The 16,737-nt window shown below is 49.3% G+C and overlaps 1 protein-coding gene across 3 annotated transcripts in view; it reads right to left on the reverse strand.

Moving 5' to 3' along the window:
• VTCN1 (V-set domain containing T cell activation inhibitor 1) overlaps positions 1 to 16,737 on the reverse strand; it is a 267,404-nt gene that overhangs the window by 114,405 nt on the left and 136,262 nt on the right. For all 3 annotated transcript variants that reach the window (XM_085620698.1, XM_085620697.1, XM_085620699.1), the window contains exon 4: positions 12,812 to 13,066. In XM_085620698.1, the coding sequence (XP_085476824.1) occupies positions 12,812 to 13,066 (255 nt within the window). The remainder of the gene's footprint in view (positions 1 to 12,811; positions 13,067 to 16,737) is intronic.

Genomic DNA, 16,737 nt, shown 5'->3' on the forward strand with positions numbered 1-16,737 from the left:
TTTGCAGACAAAGCTAGAGATAAGCTCCTCACTGTTAGAGAAGAGGAGGCAGATGATTATAATAGTCTGAAAAGTGCATTAATTGAAGGGTTTGGCCTAACCACTGAGCAATACAGGTTAAAGTTCAGGGAAACCCAGAAGGCACAGACTCAGGACTGGGTAGACTTTGTAGATTGTGCTACTAAGGCTCTGGGGGCTGGTTACTGGGCAGCAAAGTGCATGACTTCCAAGGATTGTATAATTTAATTATGAGGGAGCAGGTCCTTAAGAACTGTCAAAATTAGCTGTTGCACCAGTACCTGGTGGACTCAGATCTGACCTCTCCCCAAGAATTGGGAAAGAATGCAGACAAGTGGGTCAGAACCAGGGTGAGGCAGAAGGTACAGAACCAAGGTGGTGAACCCAAGAAGCAAGATCCTAAAATCTATGACAAGGGTGGGGAGTAGGGTAAAGACCAGAAGTCTTCACAAGGTCCCCAAAAATCTTCTTCAGGTGGGGATTCACAGACTAACAAGGGAAAAGGCCAAAAGAAACCATAGTGCAAAATCTGTAAGCAGAAAACTCACTGGGCAAGTGACTGCACCAAGTCCAAAGAATCTACTCCAGCCACCATTGCCCCTAAGGCAACTGTTCCCCCTACTACAGCTACAATTGCTGGTGGTAATGTTCAGAATAAGGGTGTAGTAGGGTTGACCCTGGGTTCTGAGATGGACTCTGGCCTAGTCAGAGTTCCAACTCAGGCTGCCCTAGTCTGTGATGGGGGCATGGATATGTCCTCCTTTGTGAGTCCCAGTAATTTGGGCAAGTACAGACAGCAGCCTTTGATAAATGGAAAAGAGGCTTTGGCATTCAGGGACACAGTAGCAAGTGTCACAATGGTGACAAAAGATCTTGTGGATCCTGGGCAGATTATACTTGGTGAAATGTACCAAGTGACCAATGCTAGCAATGTCAGAACAGACCATTCTCTGGCAGTTGTTAACTTCTCCTGGGGAGGGGTAACTGGCCTTCAGAAGGTTGTGGTAAGCGTAGACATACCAGCACAATGCTTGCTTGGCAATGATCTAGAAACTTCAGCTCGGGCTGTAGTGGAGCTCAGAACACATACAGAAATGTTAGGGAGCCCTGCTCATGTCTTTGCTGTGACTAGGTCACAGGCCAAAATGTCTAACACTGGACAGGCCCTGGATTCTGGAATAATTGGCCAGGTGCCTCCCGAGAGGAGGAGCAGTAGGGTTAAGGCAGTGCCTTCCCACCTAACTCAAAATGCAGATCAGTCTCCTGAGGGATATGATCTTGAGCCTGAAAAAGGAACTGTCCCAGGTTGAGTTCTTGGGAAAAGGGAGCCCTTCCAGGTCAGATCTGAGCCAGGAGCAGAAAACCTGCCCCTCTCTTGAACCCCTCAGAAAGCAAGCTGCTGATAAGGCTGCTGGGAATGCTAGTGGCACCCATAAAATTTATTGGGATGATGGACTTCTTTATTCAGAGTGTAGAGACCCCAACCCCAAGCCTGGTACACCCAGGAGGTTGGTTATACCTCTGAAGTTTAGGGGCTTCCTATTGACACTAGCCCATGATATTCCTTTAGCAGGACACCTGGGCCAGAACAATACTTGGGACAGAATTGTCCCTCACTTTCACTGGCCCCACATGTCTGAAGACACTGAGGAGTTTTGTCTCTCCTGTGTAACCTGCCGAGCCAGTGGCAAGGCAGGTGGAACCACAAAGGCCCCCCTGATACCACTACCTGTGGTGGGGGTTGCCTTTGAGAGGGTTGGGATTGACATTGTTGGTCCCATGGATCCTCAAACTGCATCTGGGCACAGATTTATCCTGGTGGTGATGGACCATGCCACTAGGTACCCAGAGGCAACCCCACTTAGGACCACTACAGCACCTGTGGTGGCAAGAGCTCTCTTGGGTGTATACTCAAGTGTAAGCTTTCCTAAGGAGGTAGTATTTGACAGGGACGCAAACTTCATGTCTAGTTACTTGACTGCAATGTGGAAGGAGTGTGGAGTGAACTACACGTTCACCACACCCTATCACCCACAATGCAATGGTTTAGTTGAAAGATTCAACAAAACCTTAAAGGGCATGACCAAAGGTCTCCCAGAAAAGCCTAGGCGCAGATGGGACATCCTTTTGCCCTGCCTTTGTTTGCCTACAGGGAGATGCCACAAAAGGGGGTTGGTTACAGCCCTTTTGAACTTTTGTTTGGCCATCCTGTTAGAGGTCCTTTGTGTCTGTTGAAGGAGGGATGGGAGTTACCTCTCAAACCGCCTAAACAGGACATAGTGGACTATGTACTTGGTCTTCGCTCCAGGATGGCTGAGTACATGAAAAAAGCAACTAAAAACCTTGAGGCGAGCCAGGAATTACAAAAGACCTGGCATGACCAAAAGGCTGTACCGACTGTTTACCAGCCGTGACAAAAAGTGTGGGTGTTGGAGCCTGTGGCCCCAGCAGCCCTCCAGGACAAATGGAGTGCCCCCCATACAATTGTTAAACAGAAAGGGGAGGTCACCTATTTGGTAGACCTTGGAACCCCTAGGAGTCCCTACAGGGTACTTCATGTCAACAGACTTAAACCATATGTTGACAGGACAGACATGGGCTTTGTGAGAAGTTGGCCTGATATATGCTGTTCACTAGTTATAGTGGGCACCTTGGATCAGTGCAAACAATTTCTAATTGGTTATAGGTTAAAGACAACCTTTATTGAAAGCTATCCTAGTGGTAGCTAGGGAGAGCTGCCTTCAGGCTAAGTCTTGAAGGAATGTAAAGCAGCTTGTTTTTCCCGTCTATAATCTCTTGAGTTACTAAATGAAAGATATCCACACCAGTTAAATATATAAAATATCAATCAAAGGCTTTATTTCGATATAGATATATCTTAAAAGCATACATGTAAAATACACACATTAACATTTTAAAAAACATCAGTACATTGCGAAAAGACCAAACAATTCAGATCCGCTACTGGTGTTGATAAATTAGATAAAAACCAGAGAACTAGAATAAAAACAAATTAAACGAGATAAGCAAGCCTAATTGATCTGATACGCCAAGCCCAACCAAGGAACTTGGCTAACCCACAAACAAAAAGGGGACGGGGGTCACTTTTTAGTATTCGGATGGCCTCTATATGGAACCTGGTGCCCAATATTCTGCAAAGAGGCTTGAGCCATCTCCTTCGGGGGGCTGAATAAGCCAAACATTCAAACAGTAAATGGGGCACAGACTCAAGCCTGTTTTCGCAAAAGGGACAGGAAGAAATTGTCTGGCTTGGGGCCTTCCACCTAGATGTCAGTTCACCAACAGGAAGTAAACCTATTCTAAATTGAAAGTACAACGCCCTATCCTTGCGGTTTGTAATAATGTCCAGATAAGGTTCGCAGAAACCCATATCCTTAATTAGGAGAAAATCCATGGATGTCCTACATAGATTGGCATCACTATTTCTAGTACCCGCTACCCAGGCCCAATAAATCGTTTTCAGCTCCAACTTAGGAGGAGCAGATCTGTTGGTCCAATATTCGCCGAGGCCAAGGTTGTAGAGAAGACGCTTGACTTCCCTCAACCAAGGAATCTTGGCCCAGGCTGATGAACCCAGCACGTCAGTTAGGCCGTCTGCGTAGCTGGATAGTTCTGGCGTTCTCCAAATTCTTGCCCATAAGAGAAGAGGGCGAAGCCTTGCATGGTCTCTCAATGGGCGGATTCCTGTATCCAGGAACAAGGGGAGGTTTGGGGTACTATACGGAAGCCCCATTAGATCTTTTAGAAATTTGTTTTCTGAACGAGAAAGAAGATCTGCCTTTTGGACCCCCCAAAGTTCAGCTCCATATAGAGCGGCGCTTACAGCTTTTGCCTTGTAAATGTCCAGGACAGCAGCGATAGGTTTTAAGGATGAGGCACGATGTTCCTTAAGCAAGGCCCCCACTACCCTCTTATGTGTCAACAACATCTTTTGGAGGTGGCAGTTCCAGCTCATAGAGTCACAGAGTCGGACGCCCAGATAATCGAACTCTGAGACTCTCTCCAGCGCGACAGAGTCTAATGTCGGTGGTTTGGCCAGTTTTTTAGGGGGATTAAGGACCAGATACTTTGTCTTTGCAGTGTTAATGACCAACCCTCTTGCATCACAGAAGGACTTAAAATTGGTTAGCAAGCTCTGCAGACCTGCCGGGGATTTTGAGATCAGGAGGGTGTCATCTGCGAATAGAAGGGTAGGTATTCTTTTGCCAGCCAGGGATGGTGCATCTGCTGGATGTTGGAGCAGGTGCTCCACCACTCCATTAACGTATAACGAAAACAAAGTAGGAGCAAGAACACATCCCTGGCGAACCCCTCTATTTACAGGGATGCATGCTGTTTTTTGCCCCTGGCTACCCCACCTGATCTGTGCAAAGTTGTCCGCATGTAGATTAATTAGCAGGTTTAGCAAATAGGGTGGAATACCCAGTTCGTTTAATACTCTCCAGAGTTGGCTACGGGGTACTAGGTCGAAGGCAGTCCGCAAGTCTATAAAGGCGAGATATAGACTGCCCCTAGCCAGGAGAACGACCTTCCAGTAAAGCATCATTAATCTGAAGGATTGCTCAATTGTCCCCGTGCCTACTCTGAACCCTGCCTGGAAATCAGAGAGGATGCCCTTGTCCTCCACCCACTGCAGTATCCTGGTTAAAACCACCTTACCAGCCACCTTTTGAGAAGTGTCTAGAAGACTTATTGGACGGTAGTTGGCCGGGTCGTTCCGACAGCCTTTCTTAAAAATAGGAACGACCTCAGCACCCTTCCATGAGGTTGGAAGAGATGCCCCTTCGAAGTTGGAATTTAGTAGGGCAGAGATAAGTTTTCCCCAATGATCTGGGTTAGCACGTAGCAGGTCTCCGGGAATTCCATCCAGGCCTGCTGCTTTATTGGGGACCAAATTATTTATTGCCCCCTCCACTTCCTTAGGTGTAAACTGAAGCTCATCCTTAAATTGGGCAAAGTCGTAAGGATGACAGGGACTCAGGGTCGCCCCCGCTTCCTGAGGCGTTGAGTAAAGTTTAGTGAAGTGATCAACCCATGCAGTCTCTGGGACATTACAAGTAATCAATGAGTCCACCGGTTTCTCCCTGGATCTCAAGAGGTCCCAAAAGCCCTTTGCATCTTTTCTTGCGCTTGCGGCTTTGAGATCACTCCAAAACTGGTCTTCCCAATCTGCCTTTGCTTTTGCTAGAGCTCTCTTATAGTTGCCCCTGGCTATGCATACTAAATTTCTGTTCTTGGCTTTTACAGCTTTTAATAGTTCCCTTTTAGCTAATCGACAAGAGTCTGTAAACCAACCGAATGGGCCCTTCCTTGAGTCTCCCTTAGCCCCCTTACCCGCATTCTTAGCTATAAATAGGTCACCTATAGCCTTTGTGGTTTGGGCAAAAGCTACAGATACCTCTAGTGCACTTATAGAGGGAGAATCTAGGCGCAATGAGATATTAGCCATTACTAGTTGTGCCTCCCGCATCTTGGTCTCGTTACCACTAAACGCCTTCCACTTCAGGCGCCTGCCACAGTTAGTAGGGCATACTTCGTGTGAGGATTTCCACACATGCGGAAATAAAATAGAGGAGCTGCTCTTCCACAAATGAGAGAAGGATAAAAACAGGGGGTTGTGGTCACTTTCTATAGACGGACGAACCTCCATATCCTCCAGGAAGGGCCACAGGCAGAAGTTCAACATGGCATAGTCGATCCTGGACGAATGGCCTATTCTATTAAATGTATGTGCCCCCTTTTGATCAGATTTAGATCTGCCATTAGTAGCTCTCAAACCGTATTCTAGACAGAGCGCGTTAAGGTCTATGGCGTTTTGAGACCATCTTTTAACTGGAGCGATGGACAAAGATGGAATGCCTCTTCTAGCATCGTCATCTCTACAACCCAGCACATCCTCAACTGCGAGCGGTTCGAAAGTACAATTAAAGTCCCCCGCTAGTAGGACAAGGGAATTTGAACCACAATTTTTGAGTTCCTCATCAATGCCAGTTAGGGGGAGAGTGGATCCTCCACCCCTAGAGCCTCTAACATAGATATTCAGTATTTCGAGTTCCGGCCCTCCGCTCGGGCCTCGAAGTGTTAGTCTCTGTAAATCTGGGGAGATAGTGGCAAAGCTTTTAACTGAACACCGCAGGGAAATGCTTATCCAAATTAAGAGCCCGCCAGAAGGGCGGCCCTTACCCTCCTTGGATCGAACAGCTGGGACAAAATAGGTAGTAAAGCCCAGTTTATGCTGTGGTTCTAGACACCACGTTTCTTGGAACAGGCAAATTCCACAGGTTTCAATAAATGCGTTCCACTCAGGGATGGCTAAGTTTCTCGCCAGACCAGCAATATTCCAACTGGCAACCTTCAGAGGCACAATTTGGTCCTTTCCCTGGCTTGGAGTTGTCGCTCCTATATTGGGAGTTGGATTGGTAGTGTTGGTTACCACACCAGCGCATATTGCCACATCGTGAGAAGACGAGAGGCTCGGGCTCTTCAACGTGTCCAATGAGTGATAAGAATAAATTTTGGGTGAGCTAGGGCAACCAACGAAAGATGTGGGGGCAGCCGTTATTAAAGTTGCGCATGGACTTGTGTGTAAAACCTGCGAGGGAGCATAAATGGCCGGCTTCTGGATCGAGGGAGTGGAAATAGTGTCTGTAAGAATATTTGGGTAATCATCAGTGGATAATGAAAAACTGGTAGGGATGTGGTCCAAAGCCACCATACTCTGGCTTGTAGATGTTGATGGTCAATCCACCGAGTCCAGGCAACTAAATCTGTTAGACAATGGCAAGTCACTCCAACCTGAGGTGAAAGGTACCGTCCTACCCCTTTGGACCTGCCAGCCATCCCACGCCCTACTGCCAGCCCACTTGGAGTCCTTAAGACCATCCCTTGGTGAATCAGGATAACAATAAGGGGGAGGATAGAAGAAGGAAAGCCTTCGTGTCTCAATTTCATCCTGCTTAGCACTTCTGGCACGGCGGCAGATATATTCCGCTGTGTATGGATTGTCAAAATTTACGACAACACAATCCCCGCGGACCCGCTTTTTACCACCACCTACCCAGGACACCCTGCGTACCATTAGGATTTTACTTGCGCAAGAAGGTGGGAGCGGTCTGTTTTGGGTGAGCCAGTGTTGAACCTTGTTTTTTAGGGAGTCCAGGGGTTCCTCCATACTGGGCCTTAGGACTGGGACACCTGTCATTATGATGACATAGGGGTCAGCTTCAGGTGGTAAATTTAAGCGCTGGCCATTCGAATCCCTGTCGTTGTCAGAATTATTATTCGATCTCCCAGGGGATTTGGATGGAACAGAATTCAAAATAGCAACTGGGGGTTGGGGTTTGGCTGGTTCAGCAGCCTTCCTACAAGCACCCATGAGGGGCTCAGATCCTTTATTCGAGTCATTAGATGATAGTAATAACGAGCCCAACCCGGTGGGTGGGTTGAAGGGTTCCCTAGAAACAGTCAGCTCGCCGCCTAGCCCTGCCTTAGGAGGCATAGTCGAGAGAGATTTATTCCCAGATGTCAACAATTTTTCAATGTTCAAGAGTGACAGTTCCAAAGGTCGTAAAAGAGATTTAATAAGATCATCCATTCTGGACAAAAGATGATCATTGGCCTCACAAATCCTGCACCCCTCTCCCAATCTTGTAGAAACCCCAGGCATAACTGAATTCAGAGGGGAGGCTGGAGCATCCAACGGGCCTCCCTGACTGAGGATACTGGTTCTGTGTTGGTGAGAAGTAGGGGCTATTTTGGTATATTTGCATTTGCGCTTGGTTGCCTCCCTAGCTTTCTTAAATTTGGGGATGGCACCTTCCCTATTGCTCCTTGACACATTAATAATCGGGGGCGCCTGGCCAGGGCTCCTCAGGAGGGCTGGCGTCCTAGCAAGGGTCGTGCTAGATTGTGAGTCTAAAGATGTTAATGATGCCGAGAGATCAACAGTATTAGGAACTCCGTGTGTCTCGGCCTGCACTAACATTGAGGGCCTAGACTCCCTTTGATTTACAGGAGACTTGGCTAGAGCTAGTGCCCCCAAGGAAGAGCGTCTTGCCATAGCCAGGTCTTGGGACACCCTACGCTCAAGAAGTGATATGCCTTGGTTAATGGCCTCATTCGCTCTGGTGATATATTGATCGATTGGGCCTGTTACATGTGTGGGACCATTTTTGCTACCCCTCGTAATCATTATACTGCTTTACTAGGATAAGCTAAAACAGCTCAGGCTCAAAGTGGGGATAACAAGAAACCAAATATGAAGGGGAAATCAGTGGAGCAACAGTTAGAGGAATAGAGCGTCCAAGATAGAGGATACAAATTGGAGTAGCAGAAGTGAGTGTCCGCAAAACAGTCTTACCCGAACTTCTGGCGGGTTTGGGCAAGTCCACTGAACGGAAGTACTTGATAGTTGATACGTCCACAGGGCGCTTTCTCACATCAAGTGTTATAGGCGATTTTTATAGGACAAACTCCCTTCAGAAACCTGGCTCAACCTCTATAGTTGCTCAGAGTCCCTTGAGCGCGTTGGACCGATGCTAGAGGGATGGCCCGGCCCGGTCTGGTCCGGTCAGTGACGGGCAAGGACGGGCCCGCCCTTGGCCCGGGATTCGCCCGCGCGCGTCCCGCGCCGCGTTGAGCCTGTGTGGGTTTTAAACAGGCTGGGCGCAGGCTGATCTCCTCACAGCCGGGCGCCCAGCAGCAGGGCCCCTGGGTAATGTAGTTTTTCTTCCGTTACGGTGTGGCCTCGGGAAGTTACAAGCACGGATTTCCCCAGCAGCAAGGCCGTTCCCCTCACGGCGATAGCAGCAGCAAGTTTGCCAGGTCACAGGTAAGGTCTTCAAAGAGCGCGTCCCGCCGCGCGTTGAGCCTGTGTGGGTTTTAAACAGGCTGGGCGCAGGCTGATCTCCTCACAGCCGGGCGCCCAGCAGCAGGGCCCCTGGGTAATGTAGTTTTTCTTCCGTTACGGTGTGGCCTCGGGAAGTTACAAGCACGGATTTCCCCAGCAGCAGGGCCGTTCCCCTCACGGCGATAGCAGCAGCAAGTTTGCCAGGTCACAGGTAAGGTCTTCAAAGAGCGCGTCCCGCCGCGCGTTGAGCCTGTGTGGGTTTTAAACAGGCTGGGCGCAGGCTGATCTCCTCACAGCCGGGCGCCCAGCAGCAGGGCCCCTAGGTAATGTAGTTTTTCTTCCGTTACGGTGTGGCCTCGGGAAGTTACAAGCACGGATTTCCCCAGCAGCAGGGCCGTTCCCCTCACGGCGATAGCAGCAGCAAGTTTGCCAGGTCACAGGTAAGGTCTTCAAAGAGCGCGTCCAAATATATGTATTTATTACTAAACACACCCTCCTAGTCTCTTTATGAGACTAGAGGTCAAAACACATGTTACACTTCAATAATCACAGTAAAAAGCACAAATACACGTCAGGCCCTAGGGGCGAGCCAAATCATATACTAAAATAGTGGTATAAGAACCACAACTTAACTAGACACAAGGCCTAGAGTCTGTAGAATCGCTGGGACCCCAAGGAACCACCCAAGGTAGTGACACAGGGGACCCACGGGGGCCGTGTGCAGTGTGTGAACACAGCCACGAGCTCCCGTTAGCTTCTATGGGGAAAGTCGCTGTTAGATTTTTAAAAAGATTAGGGACATTTGAAAATGAGTCAGGACAAAACCCTTTTGGACTTAGGAAGTTCTAGGGCTAACACCCACGGGAGCACGAGAGTACACGTGTTACCTCACCCAGGGAAGCCGGGTGCATAGGTGTCATTTGGTGTCAGGTCGCGTCGTCGATTTCAATGGAAGCTGGCGAAGAAGTGCTGCTGCCGTGAAGATGCGAAGTGTCCGAAGAGATCCAAGATGAGAAGTACCTGAAAGTAGAGGGGACAGAGTCTGGGTCACTAGCCAGTGACCAGGAAGGCGATGGACAGATGCCCACTGATGTCGGGTGATTTCAGGTGAAAGAGGTGAAGCTTGGCTCTTCAGCCACGAGGACCAGGAGGCGTCGAGGATGACCAGGAGCTGGATTTGAGCTGTCCCACGAAGATGTCGAGTGCTGCAGCGTCGGTGCCCGGATTGGACACAACATGCCTTGGCAACACCAACCCATTGAGAAATGAGAAAGATGTTGGGGCACATCTGGAGCAAACAGGGAATCCCAAGAAAATTCAATGTTACCCCCTCAGGGACCCACCAATCAACGAACCAGGGATCATGAAGTGACCGCGAGATGATACACAAAATGGTGTCCCACGGGTCACTCAGAATGACCAGGCCGACAATCTTCAGTGGATTCAATGCTCGCGGTGGGGGCTACAAGTCAGCCCAAGAAGGACTTCAGGAAACGTCGAGAAGTCAAGGCATTTGCAAAAGTGCACGGTGACCAGGAGTTCCGGTTCCACGCTACTCACAAGGGCTGAGGGTCTCAGCTTTGCTGGGGACTCGGGTCGGCCTCTGCGATGTCTGGAAATCCTCTTCCTGGGCTGAAAATACTTCGGAGTCCGGTGGGAGCTTCGGAAATGCAGACTGGCAAATCGCTTCAATGGTGCCTGCCAAGCAAGGGAGTCCCTCCTTGACCCCAAGGGAGATTTCTTCAGTCCTCTAGTCTTGAGTAGAGCGTCGAAGTTCCAGGAGTCAGCTTCAGAGTTTCGTCCAGGGATATCTAAAATTCTGGTTACAGAGGTTCCTTACTTATACCTAAGGAAGTGGTTGGACTAGCTCTGGGGACCCACCTATGGGAGGGTTGGGAAAGAGGGGTGGCTACACCCATTTCCTTTGTTCAGTTTCGCGCCAGAGCAGGGGCTGGAAGCCTTTGAACTGATTTGAGCTGGACTATGCACATGGACACCAAATGTGCTCCCAGTGCAGGACTTCAAAGCACTCAGAGATTGCTCCCACCCAGCCCCAATACACATAAGCCTGTCTGGGAGGTGGTTACACCTCCCTGTGACAGGAAACCTATTGTCCAGGCCTCCCCTGCCGGAGTTTCGGTCAGCTGCAGGAGGCCAGACCCGTGTCTGTGGCTTCAACATCCATTTTGTGATGCCAGGGCTCTATTAAGTTTCTACAGGGTAACCCAGTACTGCCATGTCTCTCCCTCTAGAAGGGTGGGATCATACTCCCACATGAGTTACTGGTATGGGAGTATGATTCCAAGGTGTTTGACACCAAACACAACATGTTTCCGTGCAGCCAGTCCAAAGTTAGCATTTAACGTTGGGTTATAATGCACTTAAGAGTATATGGTCAGGCTGTACTACAAACAGTATCAGAGAAGGGACTCCGAACGCTGCAGAGGGGCTCTGCTCATGCAGGGGCACCCTCTCACATAAGAACCAAGCACTGTGCTTTCAGGATTGACAAGGCCTGCCATAGGAGTGACTTATAGGTTTATATGTGTGTATATATGTAGTGATACAGGTAACCTATATCACAGTAAAGGGTGCATGCACCACCTTACCCAGACTGCAGTAGCAGACCTGTGGTGTCATTTTGGGTGGCTTTCCAGGGTGGCATAATACATGCTTCAGACCCTGGTAGGCCTCTGGGGTACCTTTGCCCTGGGTACCTAGTATACCATATTATATGGGCACTCCAGATCCAATCTGAAATGAATGTACCTAAGGTACATGCAATCAATTTAGAGAGGAAGCAGCTAGGCTGGGGACCTGAATAGCAGGTTCCCAGCCAAACTAAGTCAAAAACCATCAAAACACCAGGAAAAAGTGGGGGCAACCATGCAGTCAGATTCCACCTTCCTACATAACCCCCCCCAAACGAAAGGAGATAAGGCTAACCTTGCCCAGTTGAGCCTTTATTGACTAAGTCCCACAAAGGATGTTGAGTGCTGCAGCGTCAGTGCCTGGATTGGACTCAACAAGCCTTGGCAACAGCAACCCACGCAGAAACGAGAAATGTGCTTCGGTGCAGACCAGCAAGGTCTGTGGGACTCACCACTTGGTAGGGAGTCGGGGCACATCTGGAGCAACCAGGGATCCCTGGTTGGAGGGAACCCTTCCTGCACATAAACAATCATCCCCATGATGCAGGCATCCTTGCACCATGGTGCAAGGGTGCCTGTGTTGGTGCATAGCAGCCCAGCGCAGGGGAGAGTACAGGAATGCAACATATTAGTGTAAATATGTGGCATCCCTGTGCTCTGAAAGTGCTGCAGCGTGGCGCAGCCAAAGGGCTTGCGGTGCCGCGCTGCAGCTCTTTCTTGTAATGAGGCCCAAAGTGTCTCCGGTTCACCTTTAATGTGTCATGTGTCCTGTCCCATTCACCTATGCCTCCCTGCCACACCTCACCCACCATGCTGTGGCATGGAGCTCGATAGTCGCTAGCAGAGAACATTATTTTTTGCACACTACGAGTGGTTTTTGTGGTAAAGGTGGCACACATACCTTTCAACATGACATCCATGGAGCCTCTGGCTAGTTCGTTCTCCACCACACACGCACTACGAGTGGTATTTGTGGTAAAGGTGGCACACATACCTTTCAACATGACATCCACAAAGCCCCGGGCTAGTTCGTTCTCCACCACACACGCACTATGGGTGGTGTTTGTGGAAAAGGTGGCACACATACCTTTCAACATGACATCCACGGAGCCCCTGGCTAGTTCGTTCTCTACCACACACGCACTACGGGTGGTGTTTGTGGTAAAGGTGGCACACATACCTTTCAACTTGACATCCACAGAGCCCCTGGCTAGTTCATTCTCCACCGCACATGTACTACGAGTGGTGTTTGTGGTAAAGGTGGCACACATACCTTTCAACTTGACATCCACGGAGCCCCGGGCTAGTTTGTTCTCCACCACGCACGTGTACTCTGTCTCAGTGGTGATGGCCAGCTCCGATTTCACCAGCCATGTGATGCCCAGGCCCTGCTCCGGTCTGTAGTTCTGGGTAAGATTGGCACCAGAGGTCTTGTTGAGCCAGCTCACAGTAGGTTGTGGATACCACGCATCTGAAGAGCACATCAGAGAATGGCTGGTGGGAATGGTGACATCCACGGGGCTGTACACTGGTTGGAAATAAAAAAGTTACACAGTGTCTGAGTCTTGTAGACACAGAGGTAGAGAGGTGTGGCTGAACCCACTACAGCAATCTACCTCCACTCATGGGGCAGGCTTGGGTGCTAACTTAGGAACTTGAAAAACTTTGTGGAGCTTTGTCCACTTAGACAAAATTGTGTTTCTCAATTCTAAAACATTTGAGTAAATATAGGTTTGGTCAAATGTTCATGTGTGAACCATCACCTTATCAGCCGGGGCTCTCAACTTCCGATTCACTGCAGGTACCCCAAAAAGGGCTTAAGTAATCTTGCAAGTGCCTCTTCCCACACGCCCACTGCTGACATCACTTGGAGCAACGGTGAAATAGTGCTCTCTGTTCATGTTTTATGTGGCAAATAGACAAGATCAAGTATAGGAGTGGTCAGCTCTCCTCCGGACAACCAACCAATAGTGTTCACCTCTATCTAGGGAACCAACCAGTAGGGCAAATAATAGAGCTCACCTCTGGAGAACTAACCAATAGGGCAGCCAATAGAGCTCACCTCTGGAGAGCCAACCAATAGGGGAGGCAATAGAGCTTACCTCTGGAGAACCAACTAATAGGGCAAACAATAGAGCTCCCCTCTGGAGAACCAACCAATAGGGCAGCCAATAGAGCTCACCTCTGGAGAGCCAACCAATAGGGGAGGCAATAGAGCTTACCTCTGGAGAACCAACTAATAGGGCAAACAATAGAGCTCACCTCTGGAGAACCAACCAATAGGGCAGCCAATAGAGCTCAAATCTGGAGAACCAACCAATAGGGCAAATAATAGAGCTCATCTCTAGAGAACCAAACAATAGGGCAGCCAATAGAACTCACCTCTGGAGAGCCAACCTATAGGGTAAATAATAGAGCTCACCTCTAGAGAACCAACCAATAGGGCAACCATTATAGCTCCCCTCTGGAGAACCAACCCCTTAGGCAGCCAATAGAGCTCACCTTTGGAGAGCCACCCAATAGTGCAAATAATAGAGCTCACCTCTGGAGAACCAACCAATAGGGCAGCCAATAGAGCTCACCTCTGGAGAACCAACCAATAGGGCAGCCAATAGAGCTCACCTCTGGAGAACCAACCAATAGGGCATCCAATAGAGCTCACCTCTGGAGAGCCAACCAATAGGGAAGCCAATAGAGCTACCCTCTGGAGAACCAACTTATAGGGTAACCATTACAGAAAATCAAGAGCAAGCACCAACACCACAAAGGGCAGCAGAGTTGACCTGCCTTCTGGTACTCCCACACCCACGTATCTTGTATCCTGATCAATGCCCGATGCATAGGAGGGTAATCCACATTCATGTTTGGCGACCCATTCTAGGCTGGACCGCCTCTTCATCACATAAAGTTTGATGTTAGCCATATTACACAAAGCTATGCCACATGGCTGCCAAACTACTGCAGAAATCACCACAACAACAAGTGTAGAGGGGTATTGGCTATATGTAGTAAACCTCTAGTGACTACATCCATCAAGAACCACTCAACCCCAGAGTAAGAATCATTACCGGCCTTCCTGATTCTTTGTTCACCACTCCCAACCTTTTCTGCCTCATTCCTTCTCCTCAAGCAACCAACTGCACACAAAGCCACCATCGCTGAGGCCCCCTGGGAGTCGGTTTTGGATATAATACTTGGCCACCCAAACCTATGCATCAACGTCAACGTCAACGTCTCTCAATGAGCTATGGAAGCTGTGACATCACCGACGTTAATACCTCCCACTGAGACATGGAACCTGTGACATCACTGACGTCAATATCTCTGAATGAGCCATGGAAGCTGTGACATCACTGACGTCAATATCTCTCACTGAGCCATGGAAGCTGTGACATCACTGACGTCAATATCTCTCAATGAGCCATGGAAGCTGTGACATCACTGACGTCAATATCTCTGAATGAGCCATGGAACCTGTGACATCACTGACGTCAATATCTCTCAATGAGCCATGGAAGCTGTGACATCACCGACCTCAGTATCTCTCAATGAGCCATGGAAGCTGTGACATCACTGACGTCAATATCTCTGAATGAGCCATGGAAGCTGTGACATCACTGACGTCAATATCTCTGAATGAGCCATGGAAGCTGTGACATCACTGACGTCAATATCTCTCAATGAGCCATGGAAGCTGTGACATCACTGACGTCAATATCTCTGAATGAGCCATGGAAGCTGTGACATCACTGACGTCAATATCTCTCAATGAGCCATGGAAGCTGTGACATCACCGACCTCAGTATCTCTCAATGAGCCATGGAAGCTGTGACATCACTGACGTCAACATCTCTGAATGAGCCATGGAAGCTGTGACATCACTGACGTCAATATCTCTCACTGAGCCATGGAAGCTGTGACATCACTGACGTCAATATCTCTCAATGAGCCATGGAAGCTGTGACATCACTGACCTCAGTATCTCTCAATGAGCCATGGAAGCTGTGACATCACTGACGTCAATATCTCTGAATGAGCCATGGAAGCTGTGACATCACTGACGTCAATATCTCTCACTGAGCCATGGAAGCTGTGACATCAGGGATGGAAGTCGGAAAAGCACAGAGAAATTAAAACATTGCTACTTGTGACGCATGCTTTCCAGCAGTTAATTTTTGGTGCCAAACCCTGTTTGCCACTGATAGTAGATTGGGTTTAGAGTCAAAAGTCATGGGTGGTTGCATGGGAGCACCCGTGTGCCACGCATGTAACGCCCCTGTGATCCAAAGTAACGCAGAGCAGCGGTTTGCGCGGCTTATGCATTATTTTTCCGTATAAACCAATTTACGTTTGTTCGCTTATCCCAAAACAGGCTCAGCATCGGGTTTGCAATAAAAAAGTAACGCTAATCCGGAGCTACACCTTCGAGAATCTGGGCCTAAATGTGCATCAGTGTGACCTCAAGGGGGCACGCTCTCCTTTGCTTGGGGGTGGGGTCCTATGCAAATGAGGCAAGCCTTTGCCTCCACTCTGCACCAGATTACAGATGCAGGTAAAGAGGCAGAGAGGCCAGAAGCAGCTCACTGCCAGGGTGCCCGGGGGTTACAAGGGTCTTGAGGGCCCCCCAGCCATCCTTTGATTGGCAGGTGCTCTGTCCAAAGAATGACGTGGGATTGGCCGGATGAAAAAAGCAGAGCTTCAGCCTTTCAGAGCTCTGCATTTCACTCATGCTCCCCCCTCAGGGCGGGCATGGACAGTCAGAGTTTGCATCTGCACTGAGGGAGGCACAGTGGATGCACTGTCCCTGTCTGTGCTGGGCAGGTATGGACAGTCAGAGTTTGCATCTGCACTGAGGGGGGCACAGTGGCTGCACTGTCCCTGTCTGTGCTGGGCAGGCATGGACAGTCAGAGTTTGCATCTGCACTGAGGGGGGCACAGTGGCTGCACTGTCCCTGTCTGTGCTGGGCAGACATGGACAGTCAGAGTTTGCATCTGCACTGAGGGAGGCACAGTGGATGCACTGTCCCTGTCTGTGCTGGGCAGGCATGGACAGTCAGAGTTTGCATCTGCACTGAGGGAGGCACAGTGGCTGCACTGTCCCTGTCTGTGCTGGGCGGGCATGGACAGTCAGAGTTTGCATCTGCACTGAGGGAGGCACAGTGGCTGCACTGTCCCTGTCTGTGCTGGGCAGGCATGGAC

The sequence above is a fragment of the Triturus cristatus genome, chromosome 8, assembly GCF_964204655.1.
Source record: "Triturus cristatus chromosome 8, aTriCri1.1, whole genome shotgun sequence".
Lineage (NCBI taxonomy): Eukaryota > Metazoa > Chordata > Amphibia > Caudata > Salamandridae > Triturus > Triturus cristatus.